Source organism: Odontomachus brunneus, unplaced genomic scaffold (genome assembly GCF_010583005.1).
Source record: "Odontomachus brunneus isolate Ranch 3 - 2012 unplaced genomic scaffold, Obru_v1 Obru_scaffold_160, whole genome shotgun sequence".
Taxonomy (NCBI): domain Eukaryota; kingdom Metazoa; phylum Arthropoda; class Insecta; order Hymenoptera; family Formicidae; genus Odontomachus; species Odontomachus brunneus.
The window spans coordinates 422,915-440,114 of record NW_022639610.1 but is presented as its reverse complement, the minus strand read 5'-3'; the positions used below and the strand labels follow the sequence as shown (position 1 = coordinate 440,114).

The 17,200-nt window shown below is 42.0% G+C and overlaps 1 protein-coding gene across 8 annotated transcripts in view; it reads left to right on the top strand.

The window, feature by feature from the left end:
• LOC116850918 (gastrula zinc finger protein XlCGF17.1-like) overlaps positions 1–17,200 on the top strand; it is a 74,541-nt gene that overhangs the window by 49,667 nt on the left and 7,674 nt on the right. For 6 of the 8 annotated variants that reach the window (XM_032829774.1, XM_032829768.1, XM_032829772.1 and 3 more), the window contains 4 exons: positions 347–759; positions 3,811–3,989; positions 4,512–4,950; positions 16,776–17,131. In XM_032829774.1, coding sequence (XP_032685665.1) covers positions 16,956–17,131 — 176 coding nt within the window. In that variant the 5' untranslated portion in view covers positions 347–759; positions 3,811–3,989; positions 4,512–4,950; positions 16,776–16,955. Of the gene's footprint in view, positions 1–346; positions 760–3,810; positions 3,990–4,511; positions 4,951–16,446; positions 17,132–17,200 lie in introns of those variants that run through there. The other 2 variants (XM_032829773.1, XM_032829775.1) reach the window with 2 other exon arrangements.

Here is a 17,200-nt window from a genome sequence, read left to right as displayed (position 1 = left end):
AGAGAGAGAGAGAGAGAGAGAGAGAGAGAGAGAGAGAGAGAGAGAGAGAGAGAGAATGTTTTGTTAAGGTTGGTAAATATAGCTGCGGACTCATAATAATCTTTCCGTCGACTCGCAATCGTAGCATGCATTAGTAAAATTGAAAATGACGCGGGACTCTTTGGACACTTGAATGTTTATTTGTGTCTAATTAGCCAATTGTGCCGTTGTCTTCCAGAGCGCGATGTTTGCTCAAAATACCACGATGGCCGCAGAAATAGTGAGCGATTCGTCGCTTCTTGCTGTCGCTATAAACTATAATTACACTGGCCTAATGGATTAACGTAACATTTGCCCTTATCCGCAGCACGTGCGAACTATGAGAATGGCGGCGTGGAGGAACGCGGCCGGTCGGCGGGACGATAAATTACAGAGAGCGAAACGACGGCTGAATCACCGTTCACTCCGAAGAGACATTAAAATGCCGCGTCGCAAAAATCGGACGAAGTGGGAGGCACCATGATGCATTTTGCGTCACGGTCACGCAAATCCACCGTCGATTGGCACGAGTTACGGCGTCGCGAAACGGTTGGCCGCGGACACGTCCGGAAGCCAATGACGGATCGGCATAGCGGAGAAACGGAGCCATTAACTGACCGGCGAGCAGAAGAAACGACCTCGCGATCGCCGTGACGGGAATCCGCCGTCGGATGTTGATCAACGATGACCTATGATGAATCGGACAGCGATCAACGGATGTGCCCGGCGTGAAGTTCTCCGGTGGGTATTCTTGCGACCCCGTATGCAAATCGGGATCACGCATGAACCGACCGAATTCTGGCGCGCATTAAGGGACACACAGAGGCAGCTCGCCCTTGATGCAAATATACGCGCAACGCGAAACATTTTGATCGTTTTGACCATATCCTTCATTCATATCCATCATTTGCATAATTACAATTTTACGGTGGTATAATTCAGCACGCGGAAACACGCAACACGAGCGTGGCTAGATACATCCAAATCGCGTTTTCGTGTGGTTCTGTATCAAGATCACCCGAGTGTCTTAAACGGAAATATATATCGCTTTTTAGTGCGGTATGGCTGACAGTCAGGCGAAGTAAAATGTCTGTCATGCGCGTCAGTATCGTAATTAAAACGGACACATATGCACATATCAAGGAAGCGTTTTTTCCTCAAGGCTACACGCTCTCGTGCCTCCACGAATTAATTTATACGTTATCTCTGACGGTCGAAAATATCGAAATTGATAATGCAAATATATGTATGTATATTTGTTGTTTCTTATAATATAATATGTTTAGAGAAACATGTGAATCACATTTCTCCATATGAATTCATAAATTCACAAATTATAGAAGTAAGTATTATAGTAATAAGAATTATAGAAGTAAAAATTATAGTAGTATTACACTGTAAAAGAAAAATATCTTTGAAAAAAGATATTCATTCGGTCGGTGCGGATAACAAATTTAAATTCTTTTGTTCAAATAGAATAAACAAATGCTTTTGTGAAAAGTAACGGTGCATGTTGTAGTGAAATATACATTTTCTCATTTGAAGAAAATTTTTTCTCAGTAAATATATATATTAGTACAAATGAGTATGTTATCAGTATCCACAAATATTTCTTACTTTTTAAATATTTTTTCTCTCAGTGTACACACATCATGTTCGTTTCCGCGAATGGCGTACTAATATATGCAATGCATATATTCACAAAAAAGTTTAGTAGATATTTTATCCAACTAATAATTAAGCAGCCTTTCATCCGTAACGAACGTAGTTTATCATTAGCCTCGACGAGACCAGATAACATTCGGGCGAGGTAATACATTGATTCGACACTTTAGTGAGCGCAGGGCGTTAGTGCCGTGACAAAATCGCACGTTTAATGAAATACCCGTGATCGAAGGAACTCAAACAGGTTCGACACGTTGGGCAAGCGCACCATGTTTAATAATATCTAACGAGTCATTGCTCCTTTTCTCTGGAAATCGGGGAAATGCACGCTCGAGGGAACGTTGCACGATCTCGTTAATGCGAAAGCAATTTATGCCCGGTACACGCTCCCACTCGGTCGATTATATTTATGATTTCCACGTATACGCCTGATTCGCAATACTTCCAACACCTGGGTGCACCGCGGCGGCGGTGCAGCGTCGAGTGTGTTGCGCTCGGGCCGAGCGCGAACGATAAGTTAATTAGCGCCGGTGTAACTGACCCGCGATTAATCGGAACATATCGTATCCGTGTAAATTAGATGGCACGGTGAGCACGAGGGCTACGGCGGTGCCGCGGACGGTAACGCCGCGGAAAATGCAATTCGTCGACTCCGCCAAGTTGCACTTTATGGCGTTCGGTGGTTTGGACGTGAGATAAAGTATCACGTGCGATAATTGCTGAAACACTAACGCTATAACTGTAGATGATTTCGGGCGTTTGTTTGTTTGGCCGTTTTTCACATTTGTTGCGCAGAATCGATGGTTTATACGATGACGAATATATTGTTTATCTTGACGGGGAGAAGGAAGGCTTACGAAAGAATGAATATATGTACAGGATGTCCGACATAATTCGTCATACAGCCGCGGTGTACAAGTAGAACTCACCAAACTGGAACGCAAAATTCCTCTGCTATTTCGCAAACAACCACGTAAAATTTTGGGTTATTAACTCGAATTCTAAGAAGTTTGAATTATATCACGTGCGATATGGTAAATGAGCTGTGATGGCGACGTCTGCTTTGATGTCTGCTCTAGTGTACTTGTACATTACATCAAATTGAACCAAAAGTCTTCTACTCAATTTTTATTTAGTTATTGATTAAAGAAGATTGGTGCATTATCACAGATAATTATGGACTATGTACACGAGGGCAGATGTCGTCATCACAGCTCATTTAGCGTATCGCGCGTGATGATTCATCAGTTCTCTTTGATTAATAACTCAAAATTTCACATACTTTGGTTTGCGAAATAGTAAAGGAACTTTGTGTTCAACTTAATGAGTTCTACCGTGACTGTATAACGAATTGTCGGATATTCTGTAGATATAAAATTGCAAAGAAGCGTGAAATGTCAGAAAGAGAAAATACTTTGGTCGATATGTAACTCCGTTTTTTTTACTTTTTTCTTTTTTCTCTCTCTTCATGTTCTGCTTTTCTTCTCTGTTCTGCTGTTTCTTATTTCTTTCTTTCTTATTTCGTTTCTTTTATTTTTGATTAATTTAATATTTTGCACCAAAGGGATGATTCTCGCAAACAAATGGACGAACGAATATCGCGCATTTTCACCATTAAAAGACGGTAAAGGACATATCGCTAGCGGTAAGCTTTAGAAACTTCCTTAACGATTCTTCCCAAGAGAGTTACTTGCTGTCTACATCCGATACTCCCGCAAACAATATTACATTAGCGACCTGGCCAAACACCTACTGACATTTCGGCGACGATGACGAGCTGACGTGCGTTCCGGTTCCTGTTGCCAGCCGCCCTAGCATTTTCGTCGTCGTTTATCCATATTATCCCGACCGGTTAGGTGTACTTTACCCCGACGCTGTTGCTTGATTAGCGTCTAAAGGAAATTGTCTCGCAGTCGCTCGATAATCGAAGCCGATACGCCTGTAGTATTCTTCGATCAACAGATCGGACAATTGCTTACACACATAGTGATGCAAATAGAGCCTCTAACGCGGCTAATCATTTGTCACGTCGTAAATAGCAATTGCTGTTGCAAAGAGATTTCTCATACAATGGCAGAAGTTTATCGCACGCAATCGCTACTCTCTCTCTCTTTCTCTATATTTCAGACAGTATGGCCGGCTGATGACTCACGACAATATCTACGGTGACACGAACGACGCCGGCATTATCAGAAAGCGGAGTTACGACCGAATTAATTTCCACACGAGCGGCTCGATCGCGACCGCGTGGGCGAAATTAGGTGCTCTCCATTAGAGCGGTCCGGCCCGTTTACATTCACCGACCGGTAAGTAGCAATAAATATTTGTTGGGTGACTGCCGAATGTGATTATTAGGTAACACATGGCCCCCGAACGTGCCTCCGTTGCTCGGTTTAAGTGTTCGCTTGCACGTTATACGGCCATTCTTCGTGTTGCTCTTACATTATTGATTCATTGCCCTCGGCATTATTCGAGTGATCGTGTCATATCCGGCTGCTTGTTGCAGCGCCGATTAATCGGATGGATACGTGAGAAATATTCGCGTTACACACGAGAGACAACGTGCATTCCAATAAGATTCTCTCTCTTTTACGATTAATTAAACATGACTCATTACGCGCCTCTAACATTGCGTATAAAATGAGAGGATAGTTAATTACTGCAGAATTTCGATCTGTTTCTCAATTACGAAATTCTCTAGTAATTTTCACTATAAAATTCTCTTTATGTACATCTCCATCGTGGAAGATGGCCGAAAATTTATCGGGCGAGCCGAACTCTTTCTGACTGATCAAATATGCAGTTAAATAACATATTTGTAATTGCAGGGTATTTCAATGAGGCGCTTGAGAAAAGGACAAATTTGGAAGTGTCCGCTGTTTCCAATGCGGAGCTTCTCGTGCGATCGTCGCGTTTCCGCAAGTAGTCGCACGCAACAAGGAGCCGGAAAGCCGCGGTGGTCGGCGGCCGTCATTGATCTCCTGTTAGAATCGGATCACTTCGATGTAACAAGATAAATAGTCAGCGGGACACCGTCGGTGGTCGAGGGTGCGGATCGCGGAGTCATGCTGACTGTGTATCTGATCGGAGAACCGAGTACGCGCACGCTCGTCCGACAGATCCGGGCGTACTTAACGTGTACGCTGCGGAGGTTCCCCGACTGTACAACAAGCTGATGGGACACTTTTCGACCCGCTGGCGCATAGTCGGCGGAGGAAAATCGCCGATCATTCGCCCCCGCCCGAGAGCGAGGAGTCAAGTACACCGGTAATTCTTCTCTCGTCATACGTAATCGAGATGATTTCATGTAAACGAATCAGCGAGCGTGCAGCGCCGTCAACTCACGTGACTCTACGACGAAGAAATGAACGCGATCGCGACCAAGGATTAACCTACCGGAACGAGAAGCGCATTGGCTGCAACGTTGATCTTTCGATTAGTTCGCCCGATCGCCTTGGCCGTCTAAATCGCGGATCTCACAGATTCTCGCTTTAACGTTTCCCATCGCACGCTCCGCCGGGGAAGCCCTGTGTTCCCGAACAGCGCGAGCCCGATCGGCTTTTTAGCCGGGCCGGTTTTTGCACGATCATCGGGACTTTCGTCACGGCAACACCCGGGCACGTGACGCCGTGAACACGGTGTTACAGGTGTTCGGCCCGCTCGCAGCCTCCGCTCCGGTGACATCCTTTCGAATCGCTTCGTCAGACTTTCCCTCGTCCGACTCGTCCTTTCGCCGCGGTGTCGTCGCCACCCGCGAGTGTCAAATGATTACACTCTGGGAAAATGTCAGTCGATCGCGCACGAGATTGTATCGACCAGCTGGCCGGCTCGTTCTACTTGGAGCAGTATCTACGCCAGCGATTCCCGCGTTTTTCTCAACGCTATCCTGCGGCCGGCCAATAACTTCATTAACTGTTTTTACTGTGAATGCAGAATCGAAGGTTTCCGGAAGTGCCCCGACGCAGAACGTTTAAGCAGGCCTTTTTTCTTTTCATGTGCTCGCGGGAACGCTTTTACTGGATGACTATCATGTTTGCAATGCTGTTCTAATTACCTGCCGAAACGTCCGTGTTTGATATCAGTGAGCAATAATATATTCGAGACATATCGAGGTAGCGATCGGTGCAATAGGTTGTAAAATGATTTAGACATAATGAAGTTGGGAGCTCGCCAAACTGTCAAAATTGAGAGTTATTAATAAGACGCAACTAGTAAAAAATAAAAACTATTTTTCAACTAATTTTAGGAGCCCATAAGGCTCTTTTTGTTTGATAAAAAAACGTATGGACTACTTATTAAACAAAAACTCAAAAATAAATTTTGTGAATTGGATCATTCTTACATAGCTATGGTCAAATATATAACTTGGTCGCTTGGTATCTACTTGGTAAAGTCAGAGCGCACTTGGAACAAAACGTTTTCTTATCAACAAAGTGATTGTTAACAAACATGCTTGATTTTGCCAAAGACTTTGGCAAAACCATACAGATACAGGCTAAGCCAAGTTATATTTGACAATGAATTGAGTCGAGTATAATTCGGCCTTGATTTGCAGAATTCCGGGTTTCTAATAGAGACAGACGACACACACAAAAAACAATTGATTGGAAGAAAAACATTGAGATTAAGTAGTTTTTATATGGAGGAGGCGATTGTACTATCCGTCTCGTTATAAACGCGATCGCGATTATAAGTGGTCTGCTCGGCAAAAAATGTGCTAGTGAAACAAGCGAAGTGTGATCGGTTACGTGCGAGAGGGCGGGCATAAACGATGAAAGGGGTGGTCGAATAGTATTGGCGAGGAGCTCGTCTGCTCGGTGAACCGTGGATTAAGATAAACCCTTCATCGGTTTCTTGTCGAACGATTCCTCTCGTCCTTTTGTTGGCGCAACCCGCAGATAGCGGTGGCTTAAAGTACTTTCCGTCCCCGCGTGGAAATTATTTAACGGTATATATCCTCCCGCGCGCGCGAGTGTAGTACGCGAAAGATTTTCAGTACGATAGAAAGTAATAGAAAGTGCTGTGGAGAGGAATATAAGCGCGAAAGGAGCAAACTCGAAATTTACATCACCACAGGGAGAAAAAAATTAACGACGCGTAAAAGTAAAATACGCATGAAAAAAATGAATCTTGGCGATGTTTGCTCTCGTAGAGATCTCGTGGCGCGCGATTTGTGTGCCGGTAATTGCTGACTCGATGAATACCAAATGATGTTAAATGACTAAATAAGGAAGATTAGATTTCGAAAAAAAATTCATGCAACTCCCTCGTGCAACCATTAATTATTTGAAATGAGCTTTCCTTTCACAAGATGTATGTAATATCGCTTCGGTTATTACTTTATAAATATCATTTCACGCGCGCAGGCTTTCTATCAAAGAGCGAAACGTCTCGTAAGGAAATATTTCGACGTAGGCGCGAACGTCGCGTCGTTGCAGAGTTTCGCTATTTCTCCTTTAATTTCACGCTGCGTGTTGCCGCGTAGTACATGTGGATCTACGGCTCGTTTCGTGACGGTTTTCTTCATCTTTACCGCGATGCGTAAGACGGTGAGAACGCGGATTGGCTTCGCGTTGTCGAACAACTCGCTCGGTCGCGGATTCTCTCGTACGTGTTTAGCAACAGTGCTCATTAGAGCTGTCATAAATATGTAAGATGGTACATACCACGGCGATTTGTGAGAATGGCTGCTTCATTTTTCGCGGATCTGTATTATTTTACGTCAGTACCTGTGTTAAGATCAACGATCGCATCATAAAGTTACATTTCTTACGCTAAATTTGCCAAGTAATGTGCAAAGAGGATGGATTTCGACTTCTCAAGCTGGATATATACCGAACGGACAAACAATGAACGAATAACAAAAGTGTGATATATTTGTGTCTATCTTCACTAAAAAGTACTTTGCTGGTCCAGATAGAATTCGAAATGTCACAGTTGAAATTTATCGCTGTTTCTTATATTTACTAGAAAATTGTCTGTGATGTACATAGAATTTACAGCAGTAAAGCGTTTCAGCAATATCTGCAGGCAAATTTGAGTCCCGTTATCAATTATCTGATTTTAATTATCCGATTAAATGGGTACTACAGAGAGACTTTCTTGCCAAATTTTACAAATAAACAGAAATTCTGTCTGTGTCATTTATATTGATTCAGTACAAAACATACGATATCGTAGTGCTCACTAGTTAGCATTTACCCATCTTAGCTAATTTCTCGTATCTAGATAACTTTCACCATGTGATTACAAAACTATTTTGTAAGTATGCACTCTCTCTCTCTGATAAGCTGCATCATATTCGCATTCGTTAAAACATACATATATTTTTGATCGTAAAACGAAAACTTATATTCGTCCGTTTGCTCAGTCCAACTTTAGCTGAAACATGAGCACACGCTGGCAAAAAGTGGGAAAATTTTCTGTTAAAGAAATTTCGAGTATCTGAATATCGTGAATATTCTTTGCTAACACACGCGATGTTTGCCTTCCGTCGCCAGGTAGATATTTATTGTGTCAACATCTGCTTTCGCAATACAGCACATGTCTTGACAATTATCTTATCCGTAATGATAACTTCACCGCAACTATTAGGTTGCAAAAACGTAAATTACGGATTGCACGCTTATCGAGCATTTTTGCCAAGAATGATTAGATTGATTTCATTAGATAATAAAATTAATCTTAATAATATCATCAAGTGTATTAAACAACGGTTTCTTATCGATCAATTTTTCAATATCTACTCGTCTATAACTTTCTGCTTTTGCTGTCTTCGCGCAAGGAATATTCCGTAGTGATTGTTAGCGTAAATCAACAGATATTGCGACATTGATTATACCATCTAATTGCAAAAATTATTGCTTTAATGTTGCCGTTATGGTTAAGTCGTTTACATCGACATTCAGTTGGAAATTAAATTTGTTTCATCTCAATCCGCATTATTTTCATCGATCTCCACTGTTCCTTGAACACGCGCGCGTACGATATTGTTACGCTCCAGAAGCAATTTAGGCTGTATACATCTCTAAGTTCGCCGGGGTGCCGTTGAAAAGTTTACCGATCCAGAAGCGCGTCCGACGTCGGCGGCGGCGGCGGCGACGGCAGCGGAGTGCTTCCTCCGCCAGTGAACTTCTAGCGGGATTTGATATCCCCCGAGCCACCCTTACATATATCCATACTGGGTGTTCCAGAAGTATCAGCATTTCTTTTATCTGCAACTTCTTCGATCGGACGTCGTATTTTCTCACGTAGTCCTCCGTTGCGAGCAACTTGATAACCAATTGCAGACATCAATGCGTTGTCTCTCGAATAAATCGGGGAATAAAAATCGCCTATTGTGGTCTCCTGAGTCTTAATTTTCGTCGCAACCCCTACGACACTTCTAGCTGAAAAAAGCCAACATCTTAATCCGTACCCGGGCAAAATTAGTTCTCGCAGCACAAGCGATAGTTCCAGCGCACCCCTTGTGTCTACCGAGTGGTTATTGCTCGCGCTGGTACACGAGGACTCATATTTCCTCGAATTGTTTTGTTTCTCGAGGCGGTGTCCCGGAGAGGAGAGCGGTGGCGGGTGGTCGAGGGTTTCGGTTAGGTAGGTCCGACGTTATACGTGTTTGACGGCGGAAGCGGCGATATTATGGCCCGTTTAACCCGTCTCCGCGCGGTGTGACTCGCTTCCTCCTGTTGGCGGAGCTTCAACCCCGTCTGAGACCAGCCTGGTCTGGGTCGCGGGGCTGGTCAAGCCCGTGGACACGGGCATTACAGACGGGATCAGCGGCTCGGTTTTCTGCTCGAAACGGCGTGTTTGCCGGGCGTCGAAGGACATTCGCACAACCTGTCCGACGGGATGCTACCGCGACCGACAGCTACACCCGGTCGCGTACAACGGTCAGCGTGCACCGGCATCGACGCGTCCGCTTCGTACGGCGAGGGTACACCGGGTGGGGGAAAAACTCATCGATGGATTCGTCAAACGAATTTCGATGTCTGGATTATTTATGGGATAAGTGTCGGCCGGGACGACGACTACGAGGACGCTTCGATGAGATTTCGCGACGCATCTTGAGACGCATCGCGAGAACTGACATATGAAAAAATACTTCTCTAATAGCTGAGAATGCGATTCTTAAGCAAACTGTGTTTTTCTGGTGGAACTAACGCATCGTGGAAATTTGTTTTTTTATCTGGAGATTAGCAAAATTAATGCAATTAATTTCAAAGTTTTACTAGATCAAAATTGGATTTAAAGAAATCGAGTCAAAATTTTTTCTCATTTTTGAAGCTCCCTATATGTTCTATTTATATTAAAAATATGTTGTAGCCTACACGATGTTTTTAATTTTCTTTTCGCCAAATAATAGCGTAGAATTATCGATTGTTCGACTGTTCCTAATAATGACCCACGAATCATATGGAGAGGTTCATTCTTTCAGAAAAATGTTCAAAAAATATTGAAATTTGACTTTTATAATGGCATTTTGATGCTTCAGTTGCTTCTTCAGTCAGCAACCGCACGTCAAAATTGCAAAACCGATCAGATGATCGTTTGTTGCAGGAACATGGTGGCAAGCTTAGATCGACAATCCGAGAACTTTGTAAATCTATGTTCATCGATATGATTTTCTTCTTTTCACGCGAACGCATCCGTAACGATGAAAACGCGAGGCGGATTCCAGGCGCGAAAGAAACTCACCGCTTTTCCACGGATCGACCGATCAATATTCAACGTGCATGTTAATGCTCGATTAAGAGCTGTGCGCACGGATTCTCGCGGTCGTATCCTTGCATACGTGACATGCCGGGTAGGTCGCTTTTTCTATAGGTTTTGTAATAGCCGCGTCCGCGAGGCAGTCTCATTCGTATGCGGCGTGCGTGGCCACGAAGGGGCTTATAAGTAACGCAGTAATGACATACCCTGTCATGGCGCGGGACAGTTTTCTCGGCTGCTCATTGTGTCGTTAAGCGGCCGCGCGCGCTGCGAATCGCGCGCAAGCTGATTTATCGTCGCCATCAGGGAAATTCCGTCAGGATCCTCTGGCCGGCCGTCTTTTTCCGCGTATCTGCGTATCTACGCCCGAGAAAACTGGTGCAATACAATTTTTCCCGGAAGTCATATCGCGATTTTCATCGAGTCGCGCCTGCCATGTATCTCGATGACACTGTGACCGTTGCTTGTAGACAGTTGGTTACTTTTTCTTCTACCTACTAACAAAACATAAAAGTTATCATGACAGTCTTTCTCTTCTCAACAGTTTTTTAGCATACGCGAAAGTTAGAAGAATGCTTTTCATACACTTACAAAATTGTAATTTTCGTACAATCAATGTTAGCCGTACTGGTCTATTACGCCGTAATAGAATTATCTAGGTTTATCGATAGTACCGATAAAATACATCGCCAATCGATAAACTAACACTCACACGGAATCAAAAGTATCGTGTATTTGCCTACGTTGTAGATGTGTAAGCATTTGCTCAATCTTAATATCTCTCACGTTGTTTATTCAATTCCAGCGATCGGATAAGAACGACGATAGCGTTTTCTTTTTTTTCGACTATTTCTTTTTTTAATATGTCACGCTGCTAATATATAAATCTTCAAATAATATCAGATAAGGCACTGTTTATCAGAAATCAGACGAAGTGAATTACTTTGCTTCTATACATTTTTCCGGATGTTTAATACATCTTGCGCATTTTTAATAACTTTGTCGTGGTGACGGTTGTTATTTAGTCTTATCATACATGTAGGAGTGGACGATAAAATATGAACTTTGAAAATATAACGTTAATTAAATTACCACTTATAGTTGCTTGTTTTATTGCGCTCTTACGTAACTTCCGTATCCTGCCTGCAAAAGTGACAATGGAAAAGAATATCGTCTAATTGTGTTAAAAAAATCATCATTATGGTAGAGAATTTTAAAAATAAGAACATGAATAACGTGAATGATAAAAGAAGATTACTCCTTGCGCAAATAAAATTATATTACATACGAACGAAGTTCGAGAAGAGACCACATATATGTGGTGTGTGTGTCAAAATCAAAGAACAATATAATAATAATAATAATTAATACATAGAATAAACAGAATTTCTCACAGACGTTGTCAATGAACGATGCACTTTGTGTCTTTCGAGTCGCGCAACACTACATCGATGAGTTCCTTTAAGCGCTAAAAAACGACACTCTGTTGACCGTCTCATGATTGATTGCGAGTTAAATACACTCGCAGAACGTCTTTCGTAGTCCAGGCGTTAATTCACGACCTACCGTCCATCGTAAGAAAATTGTGCGAGACGCAAAACGGCGGTACGATGCGTCCAATTAGAAGAACCTATAAGCGCATTCTTCTTTTTCTCTTGCTTCTTCCTCGCCCCCTCTCTCTCTCTCTCTCCCTCTTCCCCTCTCATATAAAATGCCCGCATATCTCGTATCCTTAATTAATCACGAATATTTATTGCATCTTCTCATGCACACGGGCATAGCGCGAGAGGCAATTAGCGAAATGATTGCATGAAAAAATAAATACGATTTCTTTAGCCGCTCTCGAGCCCCGGTATCCGCATCGTCGTCGTCTCGCTGAAGGCGCTCTCAGACACCGTCTGGATATATCCTCGCCATAATTAGTTCATTAATGCTAGATATGTTCCGCGTATTCAATTTCCCGATATTATCCGCACGGTAACTCGTGCGCGCTCGCGGATACGCTCCTTTACGCAAGCGCCTCTAGCATACATCCATCACACCAGAGATTAAACTCCGGCGAGTGGTCTGCGTTGTGTGTATTTGGTGTATGAACATTGCTTATTATCCAATAATTTACTATGCGTGCGATATGTGCGATATAACGCAAAGGTATTCTTTCAATTATCGTCTAATATGCAAAAATTTTCTGAAGTCCCTCGTCTCAGGATTATATCAATGACTGAACACTGAAACGATGATAATGCTTGTTTCTATGATTAAAAAGAGTATGGACAATTTTCACAGTGTCGTGAACATTATGATCACGACATACGATCTGATGAATCGTTTTGAGAAAGACGCAATGACTTCGATATATATGTATTGAATAATTGTTGAGGGCTCTATTGGAAGCCGAATGTTCGAGGGCATTGCAACTTCCATGATTGCGACGATAACGACAATTCGTCGGATTAACTGGGGTCCCGTTGAAGGAGCTTTTCTCTCCCCTTGTCCACGACCCAGGGACTGCAATTCGGAACCATCACACTCAGGTCAACGGACGCGACGCGGATCGAAGTCGTTGTCGGTGACGCTCGCGAACACTCGTCGGATAGGACAGGTAGAGCGTTAACTGTGCAAAAGTCGCGACCGAGAAAAACGCGGTTCGGGCGAAACATCAGGCGTATGGCATTCCTAAGATAGTCCGCTAGCTGAAAGTCATTACGATGGCAAAGTAATTCCCAACTAAGTAAGTAAAGCGATAAATACATAATGCATCCGGTGAGTTTCCCACACGCGCCTCATCTCTCTTTCTCTTTGCCCTACCGTGGCAAGTGCGGTTACAAGTCTCGCCGCAGTTCCATGAAATAATGCATCAGCCCGAGCGAGCGCGCATCATGTGCCGTCGCGGATTTATTTGCACGATCGACGGGGACCGTTCTCGAGAGGAGTATCGGCGAGCTTTTTGCGCCACGTGCGCGTCGTCGTCAGGCGGAGCACGCAGGGATGCAAAGTCAAAGTCGAGAAATTAATCGGCGAGGAAAAGTCGTGGGAAAGTCGCGGAAAACTGGCCCGTCTCCATACCGCGATGTAACGCGCGCTGTGGAAACGTCTATGTATGCAAAACTTAATTTCGGACGGTACAATGAATTTGACGGTATCACGTCGTAAATGCATCGAATCAGTAACAAGTATAGACTCCTTCTAGTTAGGTCTATTTCGTGAATGTATGTTTTATAATCGAGTTGAATAACGTTATGCCTCCTTCCATACACACAGAGGAAGTAAAAATTGCAACAAGAGTTTTAGAATTCTGGACTAGACAGAATTTTGATTGAAATTATTATATATTCGTTAGGCATGTTTGGCTTTTGTCTACAAAATTATTGAATATTCATATCGTGTATCGTCAAAAGATGGATCGCGCGTAAAATTTAAAACATTAGAAGAAGAAATATAATTCTAACGTAATTTTTACTACAATATTTACTCGCGAGTCCGGACGAGTCTGACCAGAGCGGAGGAGTTTCCACTTCCCGTTCGCGACAACGCGAACGCGACAGCGAGATCTCGAGGAGGGAAAACGAATAAGGACGAAAGTGAGCAGCCTCCACTTTCGTTCGTGACACCCGGTACAGGTCGCGAGACTTATGAAGCGGCCTTCTGCCGGGTTTATCTCGTTTATCGTGCATTCGATAAACATAGGGCGGGATTCTTGTTTGAGTCACTTCGCTCGGTATCTTCGATCGACATTTGTCCTCGATATTTCTAAATTGCGTTATCGCCTTCTTACGCTGGCCGAGCTTCACACTCTGCTAAAGGTATTATATATCGAAGCGATATCTCTTTAATTATATTTAATTTTTATTCATATATACAAAATATTTCGCAATTAGACGGTCTCGCAACAAGTACGCCGAGTGATATATGCTGACACTTGCGTACGACGGCGATGGATTTCAACTGATTACGTACGCGAGCACTATTTACTTATAGAAATATCCCGTAATCAGGGCCTCATTGAAAAATCTAATTGTTTACTCGCGGCTGTCTGATAAAAATGCACTTGTGAGCGCAGCAGACGGAGGAATCATAAACCGAGTCATTTCCTACGTCGGCGCGATACTTCCTCCTAGGTTTTCCGAGTAAAGTGCGAGTGCAGTACGGAATACGCGCAACTCGTTTCCTCTAATTTCATTCAATTACACTGTTCTATGCAAACGGACAGCAAGTCGGCAGTGACCGCTAATTACGCTGAATACAACTTGAAGTAACCGATGCCCGCGCTTGCTTTCGTAAACACAGAAAATTTATAGTGCATTCAAGTAAATGATACTTGTTCAAGTATTTCATAGGTTTATATATCCGCAAATCAATCATAATCTCACTATAACTTCATAAGCATGAAATTTGTTTAAAATACATTTTTAATTCTAGCAGTTTTAAGATTTTAATTAAGAATATAAAATTAAAATAAATAATTGATTTGTTTATTAAAAATAAGCATAGAATCGAACCAAATTTTTCCTCAATAAAGTTTTATAATACTCTTGCAAAGACAATAAATTCTTTTTTTAAGTACATAATGAAGAATTTTTTTTCTAAAATTTGGGATGAATATATATACTATATAATATAATATATGTATTTATTTATTTATTTATTTATCCCACAAATTTGAGAAAAAAAGTTCTTCATTATATACCCAAAAATAATTATATAAAAAAATATATATATTTTTTTGTTAAGACTCATCAAAAAAATATTCTTTGCTGAAGATAATAATGCATTATTGAAAGAAGAAAAGTAAATTGAGTAATCACTTTTTTTAGCAATGGAATGATATTTTTTTCTATGTATCTTTTCTGCACGAATACAATCGAGAATATTTCACTGCGGTTCCGTGACGGATCTTACAAGATTCCGCACATGTTTTATCTCGCTACCGTATTTTCTACTTTAATTAGCTGTTCAACCACATATCGGTCTGCATACATTGCAGACCGGCTTCGTAGACTATCGATAATCGCGCGGCGTTCGGTAATATGCGCAGAGCGCGGACATATCTTTGCATCTTCCCGGCCATTCGTTAAGTCAAAAGCGCAACGATGCACCCTCATCTGATTATCTTCTTTTGGCTTATACATATTTACCTTGAGCCACAACATAACTTATGTTTCGCTGCTATTATACCCATAATTCACGTGGTAATAAAATATCATGCCGGATTCTTCGTAACTTTTGTAATTAATCCACATGAGGTCTTAACATAGTTACCTCCGACCAATAGGGATAGATAACTTAATGGCGTACTGATTCCATAATTGGATCTTCGCTGGTAATTGGATTAATAATCCGAATAAATTAGTGCCGAAACCGTCCAATTAGTATAAAGTGATAAAACCTCGCCGCGATGCATTTCCTCTCGTCTCGCCGTTTTTTAAGTATCCTTGCGAACATTTCGGCGCACAGAGGAGACTATCAAGGCCGAGTTCAATAACATCGCTTTGATATAAAGCAGAGAAAATAGAAGAAATATCATCGGAATACAGACAAAATAAATATGACATATGCTTACCTTGAAATTTACTTCCAAATTACATCAGATATTATTAATTGGGTGAAGAAATAATTAAAATTCACCGCTTTCAAAATATCAAGACTCGTAGATTTCATCTTTCAGTAAATATATTCGCGTTCCATGAAACACCATAGAAACATCTTGAGCGCATTGTTCTCTGATTCACTTCAGAGTGATGTTTCTGAGTATACTTTGAGACATGCAAACTCCGAGAAGACAGACATATCCGTTGCTCTCGATTGTTTCGTTAGTTTGATGTCTGTCGCGTACATAACGTTATATTTCGTTTGGACATTTCGTGATCCTTTCTCAGTGCGAGAGAATATATGAATTCCGCGAAAGAGCACGATGGAGAATAACAGTTTTACTATCGGGAGTCATTCTCAGCAGAATCGAGTCATCTCTGACACGGAGAATGTGGTGATCATCGGCAACAAGAAACCTTGCAAGACTTGCCGCGAAGTACGTCTTGACTCGCGTATTTACCCCCTTTAGGTTACAAGTGTTATAACACTTTATTCTTAATTCTCTATTTTGTGCTCCATTTAGCGCCAAGTGTGGACATTCGCTTCATTTGACTTTATTTACCTAGCATTAATCTTAATATAAACACGACAATCTTATCCGAGTCTTCGAGAGAAAAGAGACAGATAAAATCGCTATTAGCAAAAAATAATAGATAGATGAACTGAAAAGCAAGAGATGGTGAGATAATGCGTGCCGATAATATCATTTATTCTGTTCCAAGTGATCGCTACATTTTACCTTACGCGCATATTGCTTTAACGATAATAATAGTCGATTTCCTCTTTTTCCGAAGATTAAGATAAAGACCGAGGTCCTGGACGAGATCGAGAATTTCTCGGCTAACGATGAGCTGGATATCGGACAGCACGTCAAGAACGAATCGACGGAAGAAGTATCGCGCCATGAAAATTCCGAACAAACCCCAGTATCAGACTGTCGGGAAAATGCAAGCGTTTCACTTTCTCGAAGACAAATGGACGAGGACACTGACTTAAAGGAATACATCGTGGCACTGACAAGAGGAAAGCTTTTAATGTGCAGCGTCTGCAAGATCGAATTTCCGAACAAGGTCGAATTCAAAGCTCACATAATTGGACACAGTCATGGGAAACTTTTCCAGTGCAAATTTTGCTGGAAACAATTCCCAAGGTAAGAAGAATGCCAAAATGATATGTGACAAAATTTACTTTATAATTTCGCATTATTTATCATATTATT